A 27916-nucleotide genomic window follows, 5' to 3' on the forward strand; every position below is an offset into this window, starting at 1 on the left:
ATGCAATTAGATAGAGGGTGGGGTCGTTGTTAAGCGCTGTGAGGAAAACTTTACGGTAGATTTTGATAATTCTCTGAGTTTGGATGAAATTTCCTGAGAATTCCAGGTTTTACCAGAGTAAATGAAAATCCCTGAGTATTCCTGGTTTTCCAAGTTTTTCCAAATAAAGTTGAAGACAACCTGTCAATTGAAAAAAGGGTGAACACGAAAATTTTGGCGAACACGAACACTTACAACTGGCCATAATTTTCTTCTACTGGATAGAAATTAACCAGTTTTGGTACAGTTTTTCTTTAAAGTGTATAGTTGACATCTTGTGAATTTCGTAGTTATGCATTATGTTTTGGCAAAGGTGGAAGCGAGTGAAGTGAAGACGCGTGAACAATTTTTGTTCGCTTATGTGAAGAACCAACAGCTTTCTTATCGTGCTTTGAAAAAAAGTGGATCTTTTTAAAAAGAAGAAACTGTCGAAATACAAGCAAAGTAAAATTTTCGTCACGAAAGGTACCATCAAAGGTAAGATTTACAAGACTGAGTACCTCCAAAAACTTCTTTTGCCATCGCTGGAGCTGCACAATGGAAAACCGTTATTTTAACCGGAGCTTCATGTCACTATTCCAAAAGCGTGTTGGGATGGTATGAGGCTTATTCGGTGCTGTTGTCCCCCAGCATATGAACCCACTGAACTGCCCTGAATTACGTCCGGTTGAAACTTATGATGAGGCCATGCTGAGGCGGGAACTCAGAAAGAACTAAGGAGTGGGGAAAAAATAGAAAAAGGTACTGGATACGACTGTACAAACTCTTATGGACGGCGTTAAGTGAAAGTGTCAAGCATTTTACTAAACAATCTCTAATAATTAATTGATTATGATAATTGAATTTAATACATTTATGAAACTGCCCGACAAATTTGGTATTGATTCGATAAATACAAGAGAATTGGTAGTAAATTTACTGTGTTACAATCGTAGTTGCAATAATTTTGTATATGCCCTTTAATGCGACTGCATGCATGCGCAATACTTATGCTGAAAACTTGCATGATTTACTTCCTGGATAACAATTCAACTTTAGTGTGGATATCACGGCAAAGACTGGAAATAAATGTTATTTGTTTACAATTAATCCCGTTGAATTCAATCCATAAATCAATGAAATGAGAACCTACTCGGAGCTGACCATCAAATGCTCACATTCTACGGGAAAAACGTCGTTGCTGCTTGTCGATGAAGTTAATAATTCATCCAAAAACAACTGCAATGCAATTCATCCAATGTTCGTTCTTCACAAAAAAAAACACATTCACTCCCTCATAAAGTACAGCTGCAATCGTTTAGGTATTACCCCGATGAAGCCTCTTAAGTCAGTGCAAAAGTTACTCTTAATGTTAAAATGTAGGTGCTGGTTAAGGCAATAAGATGGTGGAAATAGCACTGCCGTTATGAACGAGGTCGGTAAAGTAGAGTAAGTGTTATAGCCAAAACCCAATACAAGCACCCAATTTGATAACAAGCATATCGTCGCTCACTTAACAGCAAACACCGGGTTATATCAAAATAGAACAACAGTATTGGTCGCAGTGATAAGTCTTCGCAAGTGCAAAAAAAAAACAAACATGCATAACTGGTCATTCTTCAGATTGAATAATGAAGCCGATGGCACAGAATACATTTGGAGATAGAACGGAACAGGATTGGACAGCATTACAAGTACGAGTACGAGTACGAGTCTACAGTTTTCTCATCACCAAGGATTTTCTGGTTTTCTATTCGCGCCAGTATACGAGTATCTTTAATCCGTGTTGCGACAGTGCGGTGTTACTACGGATCAAATTTTTACTCTCCGCGAAATCCTCCACATATGTCGGCAGTGCAACGTGCCCACGCATCATATTTTCGTGGATTTCAGGGCAGAATACGATACAGTCGAGCGCGAATAGCTATTGGACGAGTACGGTTTTCCGAGCAAAATTACGCGGCTGATCAAAGCTACTCTGTAGTGAGTGAGGTATTACGTGCGTGTTTCGGGACCATTCTCAAGTCCTATCGAATCGCGCAGAGGGTTGCGGCAAGGGGATGGACTGTTCTGTGTGTTACGATGTGTGGAAACGATTAATGGACAACGACTGGCTGTCGTTTGATGGATAAATTGGTACCTGAAATGTCAGAACTCCCCATTAATCGCCACGAGCGGGCTTGCTTGCTCGAGAGCTACTTCGACTCGGAGTGGAGATCGCTGCTATTCAGTTCGATAGCCAACTTCCGGAGAAAGGGAATAGATACTATTGCAGGCGACAAGTGCTGCATCTACTACAGTGACGATAGAAAAGCAGAATATAGAGTCGGTTTCGTAGTGTTGCGAAAGTAAAAGCAACGATTTATCTGGTAGAAACCCGTAGATGATTGTATATGTGTGTTGAGAATTTAGGGCAAATTCTTCAACTGTCTGCTTAACGTCTACGCACCGACAAATGATAAATCCGATGATGCTAAGGATGAGTTCTACGACGAACTCGAGAGGACCTATTGAGGGCACCCAAAACATGACACTAAAATCATCATCGGAGATGCAACTGCGTAGATCAAGAAGGAGGAATTCTTTCGTCCTGTCATTGGGAGACATAACCTTCATCTGTCGACCAACGATAACGGTCTGAGGCTTATGAATTTTGCCGCGACTAGAAAAATGGCATTTATAGCTCCTACTTTCCACGTCTGAATATTCGGAAACACACATGGAGGCATCCAAATGGGGACTCTAGCTCTCAGATCGATCATGCCTTAATTGACGGTCGACACTATTCGGATATCATCGATGAACGGGGACCAAATATCGACTCGTGTGTAAGATTAGTGCAAGATTGTCGAACGCGGCGAATGCTCGCACTGAGAGGACGCTACATTTCAACATCCAGCGATTGACAGCAGATGGCGTGGTAGTGTAATATGCTAAAAAACTTGATCAATGAATCGCAGAACAGCAGGAGGAGACGAAAGATATAAGTGGGTTGTGGAAGAACCTCCATCGTACCATTGAAAAACTGCGAGAGTTGATAGGCACGACGCGTGAAAGACAGCATAACAGCTGGTTTGATGCCGAATGCCACAGACTGACAGATGAGAAGAACACAGTCAGAACAGAGAAAGGTATAGAATCCACCGTATAAAAAACACGAGTACGAGAAGCACATGCTCGCCGGCGCAGAGGAAAGATTCACCAACAACGACGCACGGAGTTTCTACAAAACGGTGAGCAGCAGGAATTGTCTTATGCCTGTGATACGCAATGGTAGTACTGGCAACCCGTTTACTGACAAAACGGCAGAAGCAACCAGGTGGAAGAAGCACTTGCAGATGTTGCTGAGGTGGAGATGGAGAGGTAAACATGAAGATCAGCAGAAACAAGATAATGATTGTGAGCGATGGCCAATCTGTCGAGTCACCAACACAGGAAGTTAATACGCAGCACAGTTAAGAAGGCAATCAGTGAGCTGAAAAACGGTAAGGCTGCTGGGAAGGATGGTATCTTGGCTAAACATCTAAAAGCAGGGAGCAAGCGGTTGAACGAAGCAATCCACCGGATCATTTTCAGGATCTGGCAGGAAGAACAAATGCCGTAGGAGTAGTTTGAGGGCCTTATTTAATCTACTTTCAAAAAAAGACAGACTCGAGTGTTAAAACTATTGAGGCATTACATTGTTCAATTCTGCGTATAAGGTGCTTTCCCAGCTAGCATTTTCATATGTATAAAAAAGGTAAAAATCAGCATTACGTACAGATATACATGCTAAATAAATCGTATTTCATGCGCAAAATTGGCATATCCGTACTATTTTGGAGGCGATATACGTTATTACGAATAATTTTGAGCGTTACGACTTTATAAGTATTTCTATACGATAATATCCGATTAAGCGCGAGTCGCTCCGTACTACTCTACGATTTTGTGCTGAAAATCGTATGTATGTCAGTCATTATCATTATATACGACAGAAAATCAAAATGATCTCACTTTATCCAGCTTTAGTTACGATTTCAAGTTTGTTAGGAGATATTTACGATAGTTTTCGTACATTGATATACGAGTTGGTGCTAGCTGGGTTCTCGTATCCTGTTCTGTAGACTGAGACCGGCAGCGGAGTCTTCGTCGACGAGTACCAAGATGGTTTTCGAGAGGGTCGCTCCACATCCAGCGTCAGTTACTAGACAAATTTCGGGAGTACAACTTGCAGTCTCATCATCTGTTTGTGGACTTTAAGGCGGCGTACGATTCAGTGAAACGAAATGAGCTGTTCTAGATAATGGATGGGTCAAAATCATGCATCAGAATAGCGGGTGAGACATCAGCCGCTTTCGTGACGTGGTAGTAAGGGAATGCACTCTCTAACCTGCAATTTAACATCACCTTGGAAGATGCAATACGAAGAGCAAACGTGGAAAGGAACGGAACTATCATCACAAAGTCTCACATGCTTCTTGGTTTTGCAGACGACGTCGATATCATTGGAATCAGTCATATAGCAGTGTAAGAGGCCTTTTAAAAGGGAAGCAGCGAGATTGGGACTTATCATTAACACCGTCAAAACGAAGTACATTGTTACTGGCAGGGAACGCGGGAGTCTAAATGGTGTTGGTGCCTAGATGGAGCTGGATGGGGAACGATATGAAGTAGTTGAGAAATACATATACCTTGGTACGCTCGAAATATGTGACAACGATATAAGCCGCAAAGTGAAACGAATTGCCCTGTACGGACATGAATGGATGCTAAACGAAACTGATCGACGAGTGTTTGGGGTATTTGGGCGTACAATTTTGCGATCAATACTTGGTGACAAAATGGAAAACGGAATGTGGCGCAGACGCATGAATCACGAGCTGTATCAAGTATACAAATATGCGGATATAGAGAAGGTGGTACAATGTGGCAGGCTGCGATGGGCTGGGTACGTGGTTAGAATGCCCGACGAAAGGGTAGCCAAAACTATTTTCAGCGGAGAAGCAGAAAGAGGCCATGGACTTCTGGGTAGACCCTGCATCCGGTGGATATGCATTGTCGAGGACGACGCATGTCGAGGACGACGCATGTCGAGGACGACGCATATCGAGGACGACGCATGGGATTGGAGAACGGAAGTATGCGTTGGTTTGGTTTTATTTTCTAAATAGTTGATTTCAAAGTTGTTTTTATGTTCCATTATTTGGCTCCTAAATTGATTTTTAGTTTTATTCAATTAAAATGCTGCCATTAATTAATTTGTTAAGGAATCTAAACTTTCACAATTTTGCTGAAGACAATTGTGATCAGGAAAAGATAATTTGTTTACATAATGGCGTAACCAGAACAAGCGCGTCGATAATCGATCCTACACGCTTCAATAAAAATCTCGAACTATCCGCTGGGGAGTTGGCAGAACCGTTAAATTAATCGAAATCCAGGACGTGCGTTATTCTGAACCCGGAATAGTCATTGAGAGACGCGACGAAAATGGCAGGAGGTCCGCCTTTCGTATGCCTAGAGAGCAAAGAAGAGTGTTGGTTTAAGAAGAAGGCCACAGCGTATGAAGTCTATCGTATGAAGTTGACCGATCTAGGCAGACTTGCTACGTAGCAGCAATTGCCATTACCATAAAGATGAGTAAGATTTGACGGGCTAGTGGAAATAATCGGCGGTACAAAAATGTTTCAATCACTCGAATTTATAGTGGCTTGTGGGCTAACCAACAACAGTCCCGAGCGTCCTATCATCTTTTCGATAAAGTCAACCAATTCTACGATTTTATAATATCATCTATAAAATCATAGAATTAGGAATAAATGTTTGCTTAAAAAGGTTGTCTGAGCAGCTGCATACTGAATATAGCATTCAAGGATAACTAAAGCAAAGAACACAGCGCGAATGCTGGCCTTCAAATTTATTAGCATGTATCATCACCATACCAGCGCAGTGTAACTTAGAACTAGCCAGGAATAATCCGTCGCCTTAGCTAAATTGCTTTCTGGAAAAGTTCAATTCTCAATAATGTTTGATATTATTGTTATAACTATTGTTTATAACTTTTCTAAACCGTAAATTCGATGGTTGATATTCTCGAGCAATCTGTGCGCAACTAACTGTTGCAAAACATCACTCACCTTGAATTCCGGCGGTATCATCGAATTGGACCCGACCCGCAGGTATGGAATCGCATTGTCGCCGCTCTTCTGCTCGCTCAGCAACTCAGCCTCGTGGATTCGCTCGATCGTAACGTCACGCACCGAACTGGTCGAGTTGATTTCTTCGTTCTACAATGCAAACAAGTAAGCAGTTAGACGCGAGCGGTTCAATTCTCAGTTCTCAGCTATATGTATGTACCTTTATGGAAAACTTGGAACTCCGCTGCCGTTCCTCCTGGACGGCTTCCCGTTTCATACCGCAGGCCAAACACTTCTGGTAGCGACAGTACTGGCAGCGGTTTCTTTGGCGTTTATCTATCGTGCAGTTCTTGTCCTCCCGACAGGCATAGGAAAGGTCTTTCCGCACCGTTCGTTTGAAGAATCCTTTACATCCCTCACAGCTGCATGGGGTAAGAAAAAAAAAAACAGATCAAATTGCCATTAGAGCAATACAGGAAAACGATCGAATGGGTGCAGCCAGCAGATTCACACTGCTGCAGTTGCAGTGACCAAGCGAGAAATATGCTAATGAATGATGATTAATTTCTATAAATTTTCAATGCAAATCGTGCATAATTCACGGAGCGCAACGATTAAGTGGTTTGCTTTTAAATGTCACGCCAGGCCACACGGAGTGTGGTAATTAATAAAAGGCCAGTTCAGTGTACAGTACGGTTCGTGATAGTTTCAAGTCGGGCATCCAATAATGATAAAACTTTATGAGCCATTCAGAAATTCTAGAGCCGTAGAAGCGTAAAGTTCATCATCAATGTTTGGGAAGAAGACCCGGATAAATCTTGTCAAAATAACTCGTCTGGCGTTACTTCAAATTACTTAAGTAGTAAATTATGCACGAGAATTTTTAAACGAGTTCTACGTTTCACGAGAACTTGCATAAGTGTCCTTGGATCATTCTATCACAACTAGTTGCTGGTTAATCCAGCAACAAGTTAAAGCGTGAAGATTAAATGTCGAGGTCAGATGAATAATCTTCACGTTTTCTTCCTTGGCAATCTCGGCAAAAAAGCCTGCAGTATTACTGCATGATATCGTTGGCTGCCATCGACGACCGAAACATACGTCACCGAAAGGGGTGTCCGGTCGAGTAAAAACACAATTTGCATCTAATTAGACTGCACCGAGCAAAACTAACCTATAAACTCCGTAGTGCTTTCCGCTGGCCCGATCCCCACAAATCGAGCACAGATGTTTGGAACCACTGAGCGGATGATTCGGCGGATAGTGCTGTGCGGATCCCCCGCCGCCGCCGCCTCCGCCACCATTTCCCCCGCCGCCGGAGTTCTGCTGTTGCGCTTGACTGTTCTGACTGTTGATATTTTGCTGCTGCTGCTGTTGCTGCTGTGACGTTAGGACTGCTGAGACCTGCTGGTTGAATGCACCGGGACTTGCTGGGCCGCAGTTGTTACCGGGCGAGAATGGTCCCACGCTGCCGTTCAGCAACGAGATGTCCGGCTTCAGATCCGGTTTCATGTCCGGCGGCGAAAGCGGCCCGATGTGTCCAACGAGGGCAGAATCGAATCCTAACGGAGGGAATAGAGAAAAAGAAACAGATGAGTATGAGATATGATTTTTAAGACAATAAAGTTGGTGAAGTAAAGTTTCAGAAAGTTATGACATGTTGTATTTGAGATTATTGCATCGAAGGTGACTTCAGTGCTTTAGTGTCGTTTTTTCCCTTTGGAAATAATAAGAAAATTACCAAATTATTTCGAAAAGAGCGTATTGCGCAAAAAACATAAAAGGAGAATTCTATGGGGATTTTAACTTTTTCTACCAATCTGGATCTGAATGGTAAAATAAGCCATTAATTCTGTTTTTACTGTTTTCAACTGGTTTTTGCCTTGTTAATAATTTTTAAGCTGTTTTTGTTCATTCTATCATTTTAAGCTTATTTTTATTCCTATTTAGTCGTTTGTTGCTCTTCTTGATTCATCTCTTACCGATCGTTTTTACGTATTAAAGTTATTTTGAGCTGCCGGTTCTCTGTGTCATTTGTTTAAGCTGTTTATGTTTATTCTACTTTTTAAGGTTACTTTTGGCTGTTCTAGATGTTTAAACTGTCAATTTGTGTTTCATATAAGAATAGTAAATATTTATAACCACATTTACTGCACACCTCAATCTGCATAGCCAACTCTTGCTATAAGAAAAGTGAAACAGCTTGATATCCACATCTGGTAAAACAAAAAACGCGTAATTATGCCATTAACTTTGTCAAGCTAATTCAATTTTTTCAAGTCGGTAAATTTAGTCAAAAGAAGCTAAAATTGCGAATCAAGAATTCACGAAATAATTTCCGACGCAATTTTTTATTTTTTTGATTAAATGATGGTAACTCATATGTACCGAATGTTGTTCTGTTCGAACCAAACTGTCTAGTGAACTGCTTTGATATTTAGCGACAATTGTTGGATTCAGTTCAGCAAATATCGATAATCGGCTCGAAGAAAAATGAAAAGAATATTTATACTCATCCGACTTCATTGGTCTCCATGGATCTCATCTAGTTTTTTTCGATGAGCGAATGAAACAGGATCAGGTTTTCTGCGTTACGCGTTACAGCCATCTTCGGACTACTACTGTTTCAGACTAATTATTATAATTAGTATGAAACACTAGTAGGATTAAGGCGTATTTTCTTGCGTCCGAACATGGCTGAATGAAATATAGTAGGCTGAAACGCGTGACGTAGGAAACCTGATTCTGTTTCATTCCCTCAGCGAAAAAAATCAACTAAATCCAAACATACAATTGAATGGTGATTCAAATATTCGAAATAAGTTCTTTTTGGGTTCCACTTCTATTACTTTTGACATTCAAAAATAGGTTTTTCAGCAAACACTCAAACACTGCGACAGATTTGATGTCCCGGTTGGAACAATCTTGATCTAATGATTCTAAAAACAGTTGAACTGAGCATCGCAGTAAAAAGATGGTTTGTATGAAAACGTAAGCAAATTTTCTTAGCACACCAGCAAAAACATGTAAAAAGAAAAATCGGAAAACCTATGTTAAGAATACGCAAAGGATTTTTCACATACTTTTACTTGCTGACTGGTGAGAGCTTCACAATAGTGTTATATTTTGTTGCTGAGTTTTGAACGAAACACGTAATTGGCATAACTGATTATTAATTATTTAACGATGAACAAGTAAAAACTTCCATGAAAAAGAATATATTTTTTTCGGCTTATGTTTATAGTTTGCCAACGCCACGAAAAACTAATAGTTTCTTGAATTGCTGACCAAATTTGTCTACATTTTTATTGAAAAAACTTTGTTTCAGTATACTTGATCCTAGAGTTATGGATTCTTGATACAAGCAATTCCCGACAATATCGCAAAATTTCCAAAGGAGTTATCTGAGAAAAAAGCAAACCTGGATGAGTTTGGCCGCAATCGAATCGCGAGTTCAGACGAGTGGAAGGTGTCAGTATGGAGTAGCTTCCTGCAATTTCGCAGATCAAATTGCAATGTAAGGACTTATAAATAACTACTCAACTTAACTCGTCGCACAATAACGGGACTTCTAGCCCGACAATGTTCCGCTCTTTATCATTTAAAGAATATCGCCAAGATATGCTTTGACACCTGCCGCCTTTGTAATTCAGAACCCGAAAGTTCAGCGCATCTGCTCTGTAGTTGTGGAGCTCTTGCTTCATGTAGGCAGAATTTTCCTTCTTATTCCGTATCGTACCGTACCGTATAGTATAGAGCCTGAATCCTCGGAATCATCGGAAAGACGAACTATAAATTTTTGGAACAGTGTTCCCGAAAGTCGAAGTTCGCACTCATGCACTCATTTTAAGAGCTGGTTGCCGACGTGGTAGTTCAAAACTGTTTGGTTCTTTTTTAAGGGAAAACTCGATCCCTTGCGCTCCCTAATAGTAATTCAGTTCTTCCAACATTGGTCCACGAAGATATCGAAGGGTTTTTGCAATTCACGAAAATCTTCACAATATTTGACATGGTTAAAAATGTACACATCACTAACAAAGAGAAATCTGGAGCAATTATCGTGGAAATACAGCGCACACGTCGTTAAAAAAATAAGGAAAACAATACTGGTCCAAGTTTGCTTCCTTGTGGAACACCCACACTGAGAGGGTGAAACTCACCAGAAGAAGCATTAGCAAGTTTCACTGAGAAGCGGCGATTAATCGGGTATAATTTCTACCAGTTCATGAAGATCCACACTCTCCATCTTTGCTCAAACATCTTGTGATTCACACGATCGAACACGGTACACGGTACAGGGTACGTGCTGATCACAAGAGACGTGTCGCTATGCTTCGTACATCAGTTACTTGTTTATTACGAATTCCAAGACAATTTCGATTCAGTGCTCAGGGAGGAGGTAACTATATTTCTAATAACGAAACAATTGTGCTACTAATCTTGATTCTTTTAGTTCTTTAATGCGTTAACTGAAAACAGCGACTGGAAAGCCAACCGCTAATTGTGCACAGAACAAAGCATCTCGAAGCTAATCGAAAAACTTTTGACCAGAAAACAGAAGGAAAGCTACTACCACAAACAAAAAACTGGATATGGTATCCACTATATTTTACCATTTTTTAAATTCAGTCAAGCTAAATGGCGAATTATTTTTCCAATTATCGGTATTAATTATTTATTACCAGCATTTCCCAACAAAATTTTGTCGATTTCCTTTGAAAGTTTTTACCGAAACAACGAAGCACAGAGTTTGTGGACGACAATCAAGATCTACAGAATTTTGACTTTCATAAAAACGAATCTGTTGGTGAAAATTAGCAGGTTAGGGTTAGGGACTCAACTAATATTCTGCTTTCATTTGTGTATTACTGGTAGGATTACGGATATACGTACTTGTACTACTACCAGACTTGTGACAGAATGCATCGCACTGCGAATCGTACACACTTAAAAAAGCACCGAAGTCGGCAAAATTTGTCGAGATTTGGACAGGTATATAATCTATTCTTTATTAGAAGTACCCTGCTGAATTTCGAATCCACACAAATAGAAAAAAATAGAGGGGTCCCAAAATCCGCAGCCGCCGAGCAACTTAGTCATTTGCATTCATTTGTCAAACGCACCCAAGGCCGTTCAAAAATATATAAATATTAGAGTATCGTACTGAGCTCCAAGCTCGCGAGCGGCACCGTGCCACACCGAGCTAGATTACGGAGCCTAAGTACTGAGCACAAGTTCTCAAACAGCTCAGCTACGTATAAAATGTATGAATATATAAGGCAAAAAATAACGAACAACGATATCATGTAACGTTCGATGGTACCGTGCCCATTGGTGCCGAGGGCGGCATAGGGCTCCAACATAAAGAGGGATCCCGATCCCCGATTAAATTGTCAAATCGTGGAAGTGATTGCCGGCATATTGCGTTAAATGGGATTCTTTCTGTAACAACATGCTAGGAGGAGAGATTCGTGAATCTGCTCTGAAATTCAACGTGTAAAAGGATATCTTGTACGTCATATTCGGCAGTTAACAGCTTACACACACAAAAAAATAGCGAAACTTGCCCACATCGATTGAACGGGCCCACACCCAACAAACCGCAGCGATCCTCATATGGCGGTAAATATTGCTATTTATCCAAGAACGTTGATGTAAAACATAACGAACAAATTTCTATCTGAATTCTATGGTCTGATTCTATGGACCAAAGGGACCAGATGATGGTTCCAAATAGAAATAACGTTTGCAACTCCAACGTCGATTAAACAACGGAACTGTATTAACACTTTGAACCAAAATAGGTCATTGAATTGGCGATCTCAAATATGAACCCAAGGCTACGATTAGGCTTATCTAATTGTAGCAGAATAGTGGGGCCTCAACATTATTTTTTCTTCTATACTTGATCTTTCATCTTTTGCACCCTGCTCAATTTGAAACTTTCGAATCTTATTGATAATGACTAACGCAACATTTCTCCACAATTAATAGCTTATGCACCAGATGACAAACAAATCAATCTAATCTGCAGTCCTCGATTTATTAAAATATATGATGGATTTTTAAGTCAATCAGCCCTCAAGCTCTATTGAATAACGGGTGGTAACTAAACTTTTGGAATTCTTTTTAAGCTGTTAAAAAAAGACAAAGATACATGAAGAAGTTCTGATTTACCGAAATTAAAGATACATTATCCATTGTTGAAAAAAAATTAGTGTACATTTGAAAACGGTCCGTAATCGGCTGTTCGGCGAAGCTTTCGTTTGACGTCGAAACAGGAGCGTTGTACGGCCGTCATATCAACTTTGCGAATGCATCTCTTGATTCTACCAATCAACGGTTTGCAATTCGTGGCTCTCCAGTTAGGGTAAGGAACGAGTTAAGCAGTCTCACCTATTTTAATCAGTTGAACATAAATGATCCGAAAATGCACTTTTTTATTCATATTTTCAAAATCTTTTGATAGGATCATCTTCACAAATCGCTTAACCATACATTTGATTCACACAAACACAATTTACTGGGTTTCCGACCCAGTAATTCCGACAAGAAATATGATGAATTAAAAATTGTTGTCCAAAAACGTACATTTTTCAGCTGCTCTTCAGCAATCGCCACCTCGCTACTAACGAATTCATCAAATTTTCAGCACTGATTACAACCACTCTGAAAGTCAAGCACTCAATTGTCACATACCATATTATTCACTCTCTTTTTTTCTATTATCTAAGGCTTTGTCACTAGCCAAAAGTTTTATTATTTTCTAACAAAACTGAAAACAAATTCTGAATTGACGGAACCTGTTCACCACTAGCAGCAGCTGCAGCACAACTGATGAACTATCGTGTTGCCAAGACATTGTTTCGGTTCTGGAGATAAGAATTATAGGTTAGAAATTAACTGAAACCTCCAATGGTGAAAACGTGGTTCAATACTTTCAAGAGAAATGTATGTTCATAATTAATTTTTCTTTATTAAAAACAACACAAAAGACAGCTTTTTCAATAATTTTCGAAGATTTTCTCAGTGATTTAATAAAGCAACGATGTGTTTCAATGTTATTTGCTTTGACAACACTGTTCTGATCGTTTGTACTCGGATCGTTTGTACTGCTATATGTTTACCTCTTTTGTTCTCCCACCATCCTTATGAACAGCGAGTGAGACGTCAAACTCGCAGTTTCCCATAAGAACATCAGAGAATAAAAGAGACGACGAATACCGTTTGTCGAACGGTACGGTGAGTGTATGCCCCGATAAACAATTTAGACAGATGGCATTTTACGCATCTATGCCGATACGCTATGCCGGTTACGCATCAGATGCCGATTAGTAGGTCGCGGATAGGAACGCGAACTTACTGAATAGGGGGAAAAGTTCGAGTGATTTTTTGAGGGGACGTAAAAAAATTCAGATTTCAGGATTGCTTAAAAAAGCACCTTGCGGGTGAAAATGGGTTCGGTCTGTTCAAAATTAGTTCCGCCGCTCCAACTTTTAAAGCAAAAAATCAAAAGTTTAGCTCAACAATGGTGTCTTCCAATGGTAACAGCTTGAAGAACTAAAGATAGCAAGAAGATTGGTATGCTGATATCCCCCACTTAGTCAACCCATCGCTATTAATAAGGTAACATAATCAGTGACCCGCTTAGACTGCTTAAAACTAGTTCTTTACCCTATTTTTGTACACCAAGAAACTCACAGACAGATTTTTCGGGTCGTGGTTTTTGGGTACAAGAGGGATCGAATGGGTATTCAGGAACGATTGTGTTTTTTTGGCGTAATGCGATGATGCTCTTTCCGGCCAAAACACGTATTCTCCATCCACGTAATGTTTTTGTAGAAACGGGATCAAAACTTTCTTCAAACATTCGTCTGGTGCATATAAGGGCCGCAAAAAAAATCCAAAATTTTAGTTGCTACCCGTTAGTAACGCTGCATCATTGACGTAAATACAGAACATCAATGGCCCTACCCCAAGTAACAATGCAAAGTTTTATTACGTTCCTATAGTGGTTTTCATGACCAATTTCATAAAACCGCTAATAAAACTACGAGCTCCACCAGAACTTTATGATGACCGCTATAAAACTGCTTTCTGACCGAGTGGCCCACTCCTCAGAATGTTTCCATAACCTCTATAAGAATCAGGTTATAAGCTCAAGTAGTCGTATCACGCTCTGCTGAAGGCAGCAATAAAGCCGATTAAGCCTGCGCTTGGATGGTAAATGGCTGAATAATGCGCTCCAGAACCACCGAGAGGTTCCACAGCCTCTTATTCAACAACTCCTATCTCGACCTCCTCGTGGTACCATCCGGGATACGTTCCTTAGTGGAAATCGGACAACCGGTGGAAACTAGGGTCGTATGCGGACAGAGAAGGGGGCACTAATGCGAAAGCTGAAGTGTAAACTCTCCGCCTGCAGGACGGTTCTCTTGACTCCCAGGAACCAAAGCAGAGGGTCCAAAGCCCCTAAAGGAGATGGTTGTAATAGCTGTTATCTATGGCTATTACGTAAAAATTTGAATGGATAAACCCCTAATCCAAGGTGTGACGCGACCCGTGCCGAGGGATGAATGGTGGAGGGGGTTCTATAAATTCTCTCGCCGCAACGGAGCCTGTGGAGTACCAGGGCGCCCTCCACAGCAATTTGCCCTTGCTGCATCAAGCCGGTCACTGATGCAGTGGACGATTTCTTACCGTGCAAGCTCTCTCTGCCGAAAAACAAAGAAACGAATGAGGCGGAGAGGAGAGTAGTGGAGGAGCAGGACTTGAACGATGCGCTAGCAGAGGTTCAGTCCTGGTCCTCGTCTATCCTCAACACGTCGACTCGTTGTGAGTCGACAAACGAATATGTGGCTCCAACTCTCTACTCACGGGTCGAGATTCACTCTGCCTGATCTTAGACTGTGTGCTGGAGGGTGGGCTGAAACAAAAGGAGAGCCGAACAGTTATGGCCAGTAGGATGGCTGTACAATCGCTCAAACAATCTATAAAAGAATATATAACGTCTAGTATCCACCCCTAGGTTACTCAAAAGTTGCTGAGTCTCAATAAGAGAGATCTCAGCAAGCTTACCGGTCTTGTGACAGGACATTTTCCGAGTAAATATCATTTTCGGAATCTCAGTTTCATACAAGATTATATTTAACTTCGGAACACTTGCTCTGCTATCGTGGAGCACAAATAGTACGCAGACTGCAGTATCTCAAAACGGGGAGATCTGATTGGTGTCGCCGATCAGGATACTAGGTTCATAAACCTAGTCATCCCTGATTGGCACATGTCTCGCTCCAGCTACCAGCCTGTCACTTCCTCAATAAGTGATAGGTAAGCTTGAAGCGTATAGTATAATAATAAAACGGGGCATACCACAATAGTTCAAAATAATGGACGCAGTGGTAAGAGTACCCAACAGAGGAGAAGAAGCCTGCGCTTGACAGCCACCGCCATAATTTAATAAAGCTTTTCGCTTTTCGCTCTGATGAAAGCTAAATCAGATCGGCAGTTTTGTCAACTTGAGAATACATCCGTGAGCAGAAAACTTTACTGTTTTACTGTCAGATCATTCTGAACGATTTGGTTTATAGCGACCATAATAAAACATCCCATAGAATAAGTAAAGAGTTTTGAGCAGTCTTAGTTCATTTGCAGCATATGCGCATTAAATTTTATCGTGCATATTGATATGACAGGGGGATAAAAACAACGCGCAACTGAAATTTTGCAATTTTCGAAAACTGGTTGTTTTAACAAAATAAATTTAGACTAAACCTCGTGTATTTTTAGTCTTGACCTGGAAATGCGGTCAGGCATATATTAATACAGTAGTTCTACAATTGATGAGGGGACGGTAGGGGAAAGTAATGAAGAATTTTTGAATGGAAGGGAAAGTGTGGGAAGGTGAGGGGGGCGGGGGTGGGGGGTTATTGGTAGCTACGCTTAATAAGTTGTCGTTGTGACTCCTACCTTTTGTCCAATGCTGAAAGGTGCATGGGTCGAACCTAGCTATAATCTGAGATTATAACCGGATTCGAACCCACAACACCCGCCAGGTCATGTGTCACCATTGAATCATAGAGGCGCTGGACAAAAGGAAACTGCGTAACCCCGCTTATTAAGCTAGCGACATGGGTTGGGTTATTAGACACAAATTGTGCCTCTTCCTCTATCCACTATAGAAACTACCGACCGAGAAGTTTAATCTAACGTTGTTTTTACTGGCGGGACGACGATGCAGGCCCTTGCGACTTTCAAGATACTGCGTGTGACGCTGTTCGTCTGTCAGCGTGTTAGCCGCGATTCTCAGCGCGAGTTTTCGGGAAAAGGCTCCGTTCCTATGAAATAGACCAAACCTGGTGTGTTTTTAGTCTTGTGTGAGTCTGTCTTGTAAAGTTTGTCTGTCTTCTGAAGTCTTGTGTGAGAATATGGGGAATGGAAGAGGACGGTAGACTACAAACCTCCCGTTTGTAATCTATTTTTGTACAGTCCTCTACTGTTTGGTAACAAATGGTTCCCAAAATTTAGATGGTTGTTTACTACTAATGAACAAACTATCATGATATTAAGATAAATGCAGTAACGCAATTACTGCTAATCATTACTCAGTACCGTGACTTGAATGGATGTACAACGACCCCCAAACAGGTGTAAACATAACGCTCACGAACATTTTCTGATGTATACCTTTTACATGTTCGACAGGCGCATGCAGCTTCTTCTTATCGTGGTGCAGCGCAGCGTGACGCATATAAATAATAAACAATGACGCGTGAATTGTGCACAATTAATCAGCCGTATGTTCGCTCGTTCGCCCGTTGTCACGTCACTGCATATATTCTCTGGGGCTTTTCTCTTACAATCTGCTCTTGTCGTTCAATGCGCGCGTACAGTGACGACCATCACGAAAGTAGTCGGTTTGGAAAATGATGATCCCCGTTACAAAGGACGAATGGCGGCGGGGGGAGGGTCTGCCGGTACGAGATGGCACCCAATCACATGGTTTACCTTAGTAGCATTCGTATACTACTCATCACCGGCAGGCACACCAGCGCAGCGCAGCGCCGTCGCTCACACAGACGCCAATGAACGGATCGAAATGAGCGAATTTTCATTCCCGCATGCACCGCGCAATCAGTGCGCTCTGGTTGCTGGTAGCGTTGGTGTTTAGCTTGGGGCAAGGTAACCGGGGTGGAACTGTTCTTCCTGTACGGCACCACATAGGTACAATGAGTGGGTGGTGTTTGTTGGCTCAGCTGCCACCGCACCGCACCGCCGCGCCGCGGCCGTAACCATGACCAATATCAAGGATTTTTCAATTACCATCACCTTCAGCGCAAGCAGCAGTGAAAAGCCGTTATACCTACGAACTGAAGTTCTGATTCATCCGCTCGGTTACCGCCGGCGGCGGCTGGCGATGGCTACCAACAATACTGCACATGTTTATATTTGCTGCTGCATCGACACAACCGTGTGTAAGTATGTAGCTGCCACTCGCGCAAACTGTTTGATTATACCTTCTTTTTTTCTGACTGCAGTTTTCACTTTTTATCCAATGCAGCAAGCGCGATGGATGCAGTTCGCACAAACAATGCTATTTTGTTTGTGGAAGATGTTTGCCGACTCGTGAAGGTCTTTCATATATATATTTTTTCTTTCTTTTTGTGCTTCTTCTTTTCACCAATGGAATGTTGTTTACTTAGCTTTGTACATTGGATTACATTGTGTATGGTGTTAGTAGCTGGAAATGAGAGCTCTCTTTGGAAATACAGTAATAACACACTCCATTGTGATTCGGCGAAATTATTGAAACTTGACAGTGTGTCGAGGTAAGGTTGGACGTTACAACTGCCTTGGGCAGAGCTATTTTGCCTTCATGACATAATGTTTCAGCAGGTTATAGTTCCATCGTTCATAATTTATAATATAAATAAAACGAGTGGCACGTTTTCGCAATCTTTTCTAACAAATTCTTTTGATTTCATTATCAGGGATTTCAGCTGTCAAATCATCGACCTTGAAGTCTTGCTAAAACCCCAGATTAAAGCCACTATTAAAATATCTGATTGAAATTCAATCGCACCGGTCGGTCGAACGAATGTTATGCTGTTAAATGTATGAATGTACGAGTATAACCAAAAAAAAGCATCCCCAACCAATGGAAAGCCGGCCGCGGCTTTGCTCGCCCGGGCGCAGTAAACAATTTATTCAATTTTACAATTCTAAACGTGCCGTAGCTGGGAAATTTGCAATTTAAATAGCCTCTATAAATTTCGGTACTACCTTGAACTATATCCCAGGGTTGTTCCGCCAGCCGGGCGCCTTCCTCGGCATCTACGAACCCGGGCAAAAACTATTCCTAGCTGAAGCGAACTGTTCGCTATTGATTAAACGTTTATCCAATACAGTATTACGAGATTCCGTCATCGTGTCAAGTTGGATTAAGTTGGAGCTTCTTTTTGTTTCTTCTTCTTTTTTTTTTGTTTCGGGATGATAAATAATTTGCCAATTGCTGCTCATTTGAAATGCAAATTTACTTCCGATAGAGTGGCGTAGCTTCACTGCCAAACCCGTTGAGATGAGATATCTGGAAACAAAAAAAATCTACGAAACCCTGAAACGACACGAGCATCGCTCGCAGTCAGCGTAGAGAAGCAACAGTGGCAGAGCCACTGCTGTTGTTTTAAGCTTCTGAAAATTGTTCACCCTTTCCGGGCGGTTGCAACCGTAACCGAAAACAGGCCCAATTACTCTGGGCAAGCGGCAACCAATGCAACGCAAGCGTGGCAGTGAACTGATGACCGGTCTGCCGGCCGGCCGGCAACCATTAGAGCTGAAAACAAAACGCGAAACAATTATATTGGCAAAATTGAATCAGCAGCGGATAATGACACTAATCGTATATGCGATTTAATTAATTTTATTTGTATTCAATTGGGCGCTGCCAGCATGACAGCAGCAGCAGCAGCAGCAACGACGACGGTGATCGTAGGAGGCTGTCTCGCTATGGTTGTTGCTTTGTTTGGCGAATAAAAATGGTAAATTTGGCTTTGATTTGCACGGAAGAGCTGCTGTTGCCGACCGGAAATTGTTACCGTGGGGGACTGGATAAAAATATGTGTAAATATGTGCGATCAAACACATCGTAGCTGCAATCAATCATGGAGGAATGACTGGAGCCAGTGCGGTTACTCCAACCGGGACATCAGGTCTATCGCAGCGTTTGAGTGTCTGCGGGAAACTAATCCTATTTTTGAGTGTCAAAAGTAATAGAAGTGGAACCCAAAAAGAAATTTACCAAATTAAAAATTTTATTCTCGCCATCAAATGGCAACTCAATTGATAATTTCAAATTCCTGGTTTTTTCCCGGTTTTCCTGGACGATTTTGGCAAAATTCCTGGTTGGTGAATATAGCTTAAAATTAGCTACAAGAATAAAAAATCCAAATACCCTTGCCCAGCAAAGTAAGTTATCTCTTTTGGCCAGTTGGCTCAATTGGCATAGCCGCCTGTAACTCCAAATACTGTAACTATTCGAGGTCCAAGGAGCTCAAAGTAAATTGATATATACCAGGTATGTGACCATCAAGGGTTGCATTAGTGTGTGTAGAAAGAAGAAGAAATAGTTCTGAAATATGGTGGAACTTGCATGAAAATTAAAACTAAATTAATTGTAATTAATGAATGCAGCTATATTATTCCAGAGAAATATTTGAACATTTACAATGAAATGTAAGGAATATATTTTAAAGTCATTTGCACTTGTAGCCTTCTTTATTATGCGTAAAAAAATTGAGAACATGGGTGACTAACTATTTCGATGTGCAATTGAAAAATGAATTAATGTTTCTAATACTTTACGATCAATACGGTATACGGTTGCTTAATCTTAGATTGCTACAAAATGGTCTTAGAAGATAATTACCACTTTAAAAGCTTACCAGAAATCAGACGAAAAATATCGCGGGCGGATAACAATGTTGCTCATGCTGCTTATTGAACAATCATGTCCGAGCATTTTAAAAAAAATCCTTTTTCGTTTTACTACTTGTAGGAAAGCGATATAACGACATTTCTTTGAGACATCTTGATACCGTTTCGACGAAAAAATTTCCGCTTGCAATTTGGAATGTTGCACTTCATTGTATTCATGAAAATACATACTAGAAATAATGTTCTAAGCATAAACATAAAAACTGTGAGAAAAAAAATAGACAAATCTTGCGTATCCAACGATTTTTTTGAAAAATTAACTAATTTTCCATACAAAATGCTCGAAATCTTAGAACTAGTGTAGATGTGTTAGTGCAAAGTGTATATGACAGCTCGCATTGTCATATACCTGGTATATATCAATTTACTTTGCAAGGAGCTCACGCGGTCTTGATGAGATGGGAACAATGAAAACAACCGTTGTCTGATTTCAAACACGGCGAAATCCAGGATTGAGCGTGCACAAACCAGGGCGACTAAGTCAGCAACCTATCAACGATATACCATGCTGGAAAGGGCTGTTAAGAAGCCTTGTTAACGGGACAAAACAGTCAAGGTCAACTATCTAGTTAAGGAGGAAGAAAGGGCCACCGCCAATAGCAATATCCACTTAAAAAAAGTGGACATGTAAAAAGGTTTTCCCGCCTTAGTGGTGTGCACCAATGCGAGAATATCGCTCACGGGAAGAGCTGGCCAATAACTAGTCGACAGTACAGACAAGCTTAACCGTTGAAGTGTACATTTAAGTAACTATTATGAGTCTCAAATATCGGAGGTCAACAACATCAGCAGCACAGGACGCCCACAGTACGTGCCCAGATAACACAAGATCGAAATAGAAAATCCTCATTAAGTCGTATGCATGTTAGTTTTACATTGGAATTGCAAAATGATTAGAGTATGTCAAAGCGAAGTGTACAATCAATTGTTTTGTAGTCATGCGTGTCGTCATATACTACTTATGGCTGTGAATTATATAGCAGTATAGTTGATTGTAACATTTAGTTATATCTTGTTTGCATATTGAGAAGTAATAAGTTGCGTGTTCCAAAAACTGTTGTATAGAATGCAAGACAGAATTACAAATGATTGTCAAAAGTTTTGCACGAATATTGCCTCCATTTTGGTACTTATATGTTCTTATGTGGCGTGAAATATAACTTTTTCGTGCGGATATGATCGACCGTGTCAGCTCCGTGTCAGCTGTTGTTAGTTCAAATTGAAGCAGCACTCAAATATATAAAGTCTTACAGAGCAGCAGGAAAATTCTGCATGTCAACCGAGATGCTGAAAGCTTACCCAGTATTGTCACCGCCAATGTTGCATCAGCTCTTCAACAATATCTGGATTTTTCTGTGGAGTGGATGCAAGGCATCTTGACAAATCACCAAGAAGGGAACCGGCGTTACAACGCGCGACGCCCTGTGCAGATTAAGCAGCGAGGCTTTTTTGTATGCCACAAGGGCATTGGATTAAAAGGCCACTGTAACAGTCTTAATGTTCATCTTTTGCGGTAGGCTCCGGTTTGTTCCATCACAGTTTACGGACTGCTTATGCCCATTGCTGGAGTTGAGCTAGATAGTTGAAATCTTGTGCCCTAAGTCGGTACTACATGGTTAAAAAAAATCAACGAACTTTTAGGATTTGGGCTCTAGAAAGGAAATTTTGCCTAGAGAAGTTATGCCTAGATAAAGCCAGAGCCCCGTAATTGCAGGGCAGATGGGCTGAACTTTCAAGTTCGGAGTTACAAAGGTTGCGGCAGATTTCGGAATCATCCGATATTCTTTAAACGATCAAAAGCGGAATAGTGTCCAGTTAGGAGTCTCGTGATTGTGCGTAGTTCACTACGAGTTAAGCTGAGCAGTTTTTTAGCTACTGCAGGATTTGGGTAGATAAATTGTTTAACTGTTTAGTCTACAACCCTGTATTTGATTTCAACGGAATGCTTTCTTAATAGCAATATCTAGGCGGTTACTGAAGCTCAGCCTGACACCAAGCAGTATAGGGGAAGAAATAGCATGTGAATAGTGAATGTTATAGCGACTGTTTTTGTGGGGTTTATATTAGGCCCGTCTTGTAAGCATTATAACATGGTGCTGTTTAGAGCTCCTAACAAACAACTTGACAGTACTGCGTTAAACTTTTCTCGAACGATAAGTTCTACGTTGATGGCTTAAGCAATAATCTCATAACATCTTGGTTATCAGGGAGAGAACTCCTTATGGACATCCTTTGATCGCCGAAATCGTGACCGACTTATCTTCCAATGATGTTGTGATTTCTCTGTTCGGAAGCATTGCTTGAATCTAGCTCATTGAGTTTGGTGAATTGCGTTTTGAAAAAGAGCCGTAATAATTGAAATGAATGACGTGTAATCGAGAGCTCCTTCAATATCAAGAAAAGCACAAAGTGCCGTTTCCTGATATTTTAGTGATTTTCTGTAAAAAATGGATAGAATGCCATCCGGACTGGAGATCTCATTGGTTCAAAAGACCTAAGTGCCCATTTGATCGAAACCTCTGTAAACAATCGGCGTACAAGCTAAGCCGAATCATTTTTTTAAACATTTTTCTCAAGTCATCACCAGGCGCGAGACCCCTCCGAAGCACGAGACTGAGACTCTGTGTGACCGCACGAGTTTGCCGGTCTGACGGTCTGACTCTGAGGGAACCTATCTGAATGTCGGAACTAGGGCAGTATCATAGTGCTCTGTATCACTCGTAAAGTACTCTTTAAGGTGATCCTCAATCGAATCCAGAAAAAAACGATGCTACTCTACGATAGTGCCCTCTTAAATGATTCTACCTGTAAATTGATCGGATTTAGTTAAAACTTAGTTGAAACTACTCAAAATGCCCTTAAAGTGAAAAAGCTTAAATTTTGGGGAAAAATTTAACTAATTTTAACTACTTGCTACCGATAATTGAATTTTTCTCTGTGACAAATAACGCACTTTTAAGTTTGTACTACCAAATTTATAGTTGAAGAACTACTCAAAATCTGAGTTTGTGCACTTTAAGGGCAGTTTGAGTAGTTTTAACCCAGTTTTAGCTACCAACCAATTTATGGGTAAACTCATCTTTCAATGCCAGCTGGATTTTGTGCCGGCCGATCATATGTGGATCGGATCACGACGATCAATATATTATTCGGGTAAATCATCGAAATCCAAGGCTGTCTTCTTCTAGTGCTTGTTGATTTCAAAAAAGCATTCGACCGACTAAATCACGAAAATATCTGGGGCGCAAAAAAAGGTGTAGAAGAGTTCCGGGTAAGCTATTCTATCTTATCGCCGCTCATTATGAGGCCTCCTGCCGGGTTGCTGCAGGAGTGAGACAGGGTTACATACTTTCACAGCAACTGATCCTCGTGGTTATTGACGAAATTTTAATTGGAGCCATTGATAGTAAACATAACCGAAGATTGCCCTGGAACCCTTTAACAAACGAGCCTTGACCTTAACCTAGCCGACGACATTATCTTGCTCTCCCAAATGTAATATGATGTGCAGGGAAAGCTTGATGGTCTCTGCGATAACTCTAAGGCAGCAGGTCTCATAGTCAATGTCGCAAACATCAACAATCCCTCTAATTTCACAGTAGAGGTTGAGGACGTGGCAGATTTTTTATATCCTGGTAGCAGATAACCCTAGGCGGTAGTACCAAGATGTGATGTATTTCAGCGGACACAACCGCATGTCTTCGTCAATCGTTACATGGATCTGACATGTTTTGAGGAGAGTAGAGAACAATATCTACAGAAAGACAGTCAACTGGAACCCGCAGGGACAACACAGAAGAGGCAGATCTAGAGGCTGTTGGCAGTGTAGCCTAGTCGACTGTATTCAGACTATTGATTCGAAACCCTCCTGGCGACAGATCAAGGCCATGGCGTATTACTATCATTATTTGGGAAATGAAACATTTTGTTCTGCCGAACTAGCGGACATGAACGCATAAGTAATTAAGTCGTCAGCAAGCGTCAGAATTTTTTCCTGGTTTTGAATAAAAATTCCTGGTTTTTCCCGCTTTTTCCTGGTGAAATAAAATTCCTGGTCTTTTCCTGGTTTTCCCGGTTTTCCTGGTTGAGTTGCCATCCTGTAACGACCAAATACATCGTAGTTGCAATCAATCATGGAGGAATGACTGGAGCTAGTGCGGTTACTCCAACCGGGACATCAGGCCTATCGCAGCGTTTGAGTGTGTGCTGGAAACTAATCCTATTTTTGAGTGTCAAAAGTAATAGAAGTGGAACCCAAAAAGAAATTTACCAAATCAAACATTTCACTTCACAAACAGGTCAACGAACGTACCTCATCTTGCTTGCTGTTAGTTCTGTGCGGTTTCACCGACAAGCTGGATTTGCTGGACAAGCTTGTGTATACTATGAGAATTTGTATATAAAGCTTTTCGTACAACGTAATAACTGTTACAACAAGTATTACCGTTCGTCGGCAACTTTCTTTTGTGTAGAAAGGTTTAGCCTAAATTATGTGCACATAGCTTAGTTAGTATTGCAAGCACGGGGTGGTGAATATGGTCGACGTTTGACATTTCGACATCCAGAGGACTCGGCTGTTGCTCATCCTATTGAACTGACTGACAGAGCCATGAAATCGGCTGTATGGAGAGTTTTCCGATGATCTCGAGGTGTTGAACGGATGAGTAGATCGGGATGGGGACGCGATAGCGAATAGATCGCTTGCCATCTAGCGAGACGAACGAGTTCAGTTAGTTGCACGAGGTGGTCCATAGTTGTCTCACGGTGACACGAAATCTAATCAATCGATTGGAGTAAAAGTGGGATCCTCCACTGCGAATATCCAGTCTGTACAGTGAACCATAATCTCGGTCAAACGAGATCCCCGAAAACGTCATCTTGTCAGCAGTTTTGTCCAGCATCTTGTCCATCCCAGGTTCATCATGGAAGCAAATCGCTCTAGCACCTATCAACAAGTATTTCTCAGAAATAACCATCTAACAGTTGTTACGACTCGAATAATTATGAATTGCCGCCAAATTTAATGTTACTCATTAAGCAAAAATGTGATTATAATGATGACATAGTGATTCAGTATAAATTATTGCCGATTTTTGGCGACAATATAGTTAGTACTGCTTCAGAAATCTAACTTTTACATAGAAAAAATTGATCTGCATTCACAAAATTTTCCGTCATAAATGAAGTTACAACATTTCGATCGAATGCGGGGCTATAAATTATAAAAAATTTAAAAATTAATAAAAAAATATTAATAACAGCATATTTCAATATGCCAAGCTCAATACAAGCAATTGTACACAAATTTATTTCAATTCGGAAAAGCGATCCTGATTGAAGATGAAAAGTTGTGACGATAATGTCACCATAACAGCAATTATGACGACCAACAATGCGGCACAATAAACGAAGTGATGGTTTTGCGCGCAGCAGCAACACCATCTTCTAGCCGAGGAACACATTTTCCACAATGTCCGTCAAGCAAGCGTGTTGCTTTCGATTCAGCCAAACTAACTGACATCGAGCTGATACATAACCCTATCATGGGAGAAAAGAGTCGGACTGCAAAAGAACTTTCTTCGGTGGTATGTACCACCCCTCTTCCTTTCTTCACCCTCTTTTTTTGCTCGCATGTGGAAATCTAACAGCCACGAGGATGCAAACCGAATGCGCCACAAATACACCGTCGACAGTTCGTGGGTTTGCTTGTTGTGGTAATGTAGTATATACTTTTTATCGATCCCCTGTAACCTTCATGACCTTAGTCAATTTTTTCTCGATTGAGCAGCCCCTGCGCGTCAATTTTCCCAAGGACTCCGTGGCCTCCACCCATTCATATGTCTTATATACGAGAGGAGCGAACAATATGGTACCAGTAGAGCTGACGCAACTGGTTGGTTTACCATTTGCATTTACATATGAGAAGATGGTTTTGAAGTTTTGTGGGTGGTGATTTGCCCCACCTTTTCCAGCGGATGAGAATTGCGTTGCAGGTTTTACGATTACAACAGTCAGTGCCAGGAATGGCATAATAGTCGAGGTTTGACAAAAGCGTCGTTTGATTCTATTTTAGTAGCTTGAAAATTGCTCAACCTTTACGATTAGCCGCACACTACTAGGTCGGCGAAAGGAGGATAGAGAGCGCGAAAGTGGCGCACTTACAGCAGAAGATGTGAAGTAATGGTTGAATTTTGATGACACCGTACGTACCTAAGCGGCAAACAATATTAGCGCCGCTTCACTGACAGTATGCTGGCCTGGCACTGCACCCGGATTCGGCAAATCAGCATTTTGAGATGGCGTCACCGTCACAGAAGATGATAGTTGAGCAATTCCATTTAATTTTAGCTGATTCCTCAGATTTTTATGTCAGTACAAATGTGGTATTTTATGGTAGTGATTTTCATTGCATTCCAGGGGTGGCGCTGCATTTCTCATTTTAAATACCAAATGAAAGCTGGTCTTTACGGCTGAAGCTGACGATGTACAACGAAACTTTCATCAGACCAGTGCACTTGAAACTGTGACGATGCTCACGAAAGACATATGCGCAATTACTGTATTTGAGCGGAGAGTTTTCAGGATGATTTCTGGCGGAGTACAAACAGAAATTTAGCGGAAGTTGGAAGATTTCCGTAGGTAGGACTGTAGTGCCCTGGAACCCACTCAGCGGTTTAGTAATAAATCTGTTCAGCGACCTCTTCTAATTAAAAATGTGTTATTCACAGGCGTGTCTGCATATTCTTTGTTTAGAGCGTATTCAAATGTCAACATAGCTTGCAAGTTTCTTTTTTGAATTTTCATTCGTTTAAGAGTCGTGGTAATCATGGAGCTCAAAAAGGGAGCTTGTGATAAGTTTGTTTTTGAAAAATTTTCGACGAAACAATGTTCCTGCTACAGGATCACCACAACCAAAGAAAAGATCAGATGTATGCAACACATCTTTTTGATATTCCTCGGAACAAACTGGCTGGTCAAAGGTTCCTGGTGTTTTGAAGAACCATTTGCTTTCCATCGTTAAACAACACTACAAGAATGCACCCTACTGCTTCCAACAAAATTCTGCATCGTCTCACCAGGCGAAAGCTATCACAGACGTTGTGTGAGGACAATTTTCCGAAAATTTTTCGGCCGATTTTCGGAAATTCCGTTGTTCGAATTTTCATTTCTGTTTCGTGTTAGAGGCATTAACTCAACTCGTACACTCATTTTTCGAGTTTTTCAGACTGTAGAACCCACAGACAATTGAGTTTATGAAAAAAAAATTAACTCATATCCCACAAATTATTTTTTTGCCCCCCGATTTTTCAAGCCAATTTCCAAGGGGGGGGGGAGTGACAAAAACTTTTGAAATTATTTGCAAAGGCCTTATTACTACTCACCCTGTAATATATTATCTTGTAATTGGTCGAAAGGTTTAGCGAAATAACAATATTTGGTGAAATAGCGGCTTCTCAAACAAAAATAATCAAACTCAAACATGAAAACAAGAATTGATTTTTTTTATAACACTAATTTTTACAATCGATGTAGAGGACACTAGAAGAAAGTTCAAAAACAAAAGTGTTTATAGTATCCAAACAGAGTGGGACAAGACGTGAAGGAGAGAGTGGAAAATTAGAGTACTAGAGCGTACTATTCCTCTTTTTCGTGCCTCCAGTTAGCTTCGAGGTATGACGCTGGTCTAATAACCCAGTCGTCGTATGTTCGAAACTCAGCTGAGAGAGGCTGTTAGAGTCAATAGGATCGTAGAAACTGGCCCTGCGATTGTCATGTACTCTAACAGC

At 41.0% G+C, this 27916-nt stretch overlaps 1 protein-coding gene across 2 annotated transcripts in view; it reads right to left on the reverse strand.

Moving 5' to 3' along the window:
• LOC128744132 (protein ultraspiracle) overlaps positions 1-27916 on the reverse strand; it is a 64306-nt gene that overhangs the window by 9276 nt on the left and 27114 nt on the right. For both annotated transcript variants that reach the window (XM_053840936.1, XM_053840935.1), the window contains exons 3-5: positions 7312-7699; positions 6358-6559; positions 6138-6287 (exon numbers count right to left, since the gene is read on the reverse strand). In XM_053840936.1, the coding sequence (XP_053696911.1) occupies positions 6138-6287; positions 6358-6559; positions 7312-7699 (740 nt within the window). The remainder of the gene's footprint in view (positions 1-6137; positions 6288-6357; positions 6560-7311; positions 7700-27916) is intronic.

This window comes from Sabethes cyaneus, chromosome 3 (assembly GCF_943734655.1).
Source record: "Sabethes cyaneus chromosome 3, idSabCyanKW18_F2, whole genome shotgun sequence".
Classification (NCBI taxonomy): Eukaryota; Metazoa; Arthropoda; class Insecta; order Diptera; family Culicidae; genus Sabethes; species Sabethes cyaneus.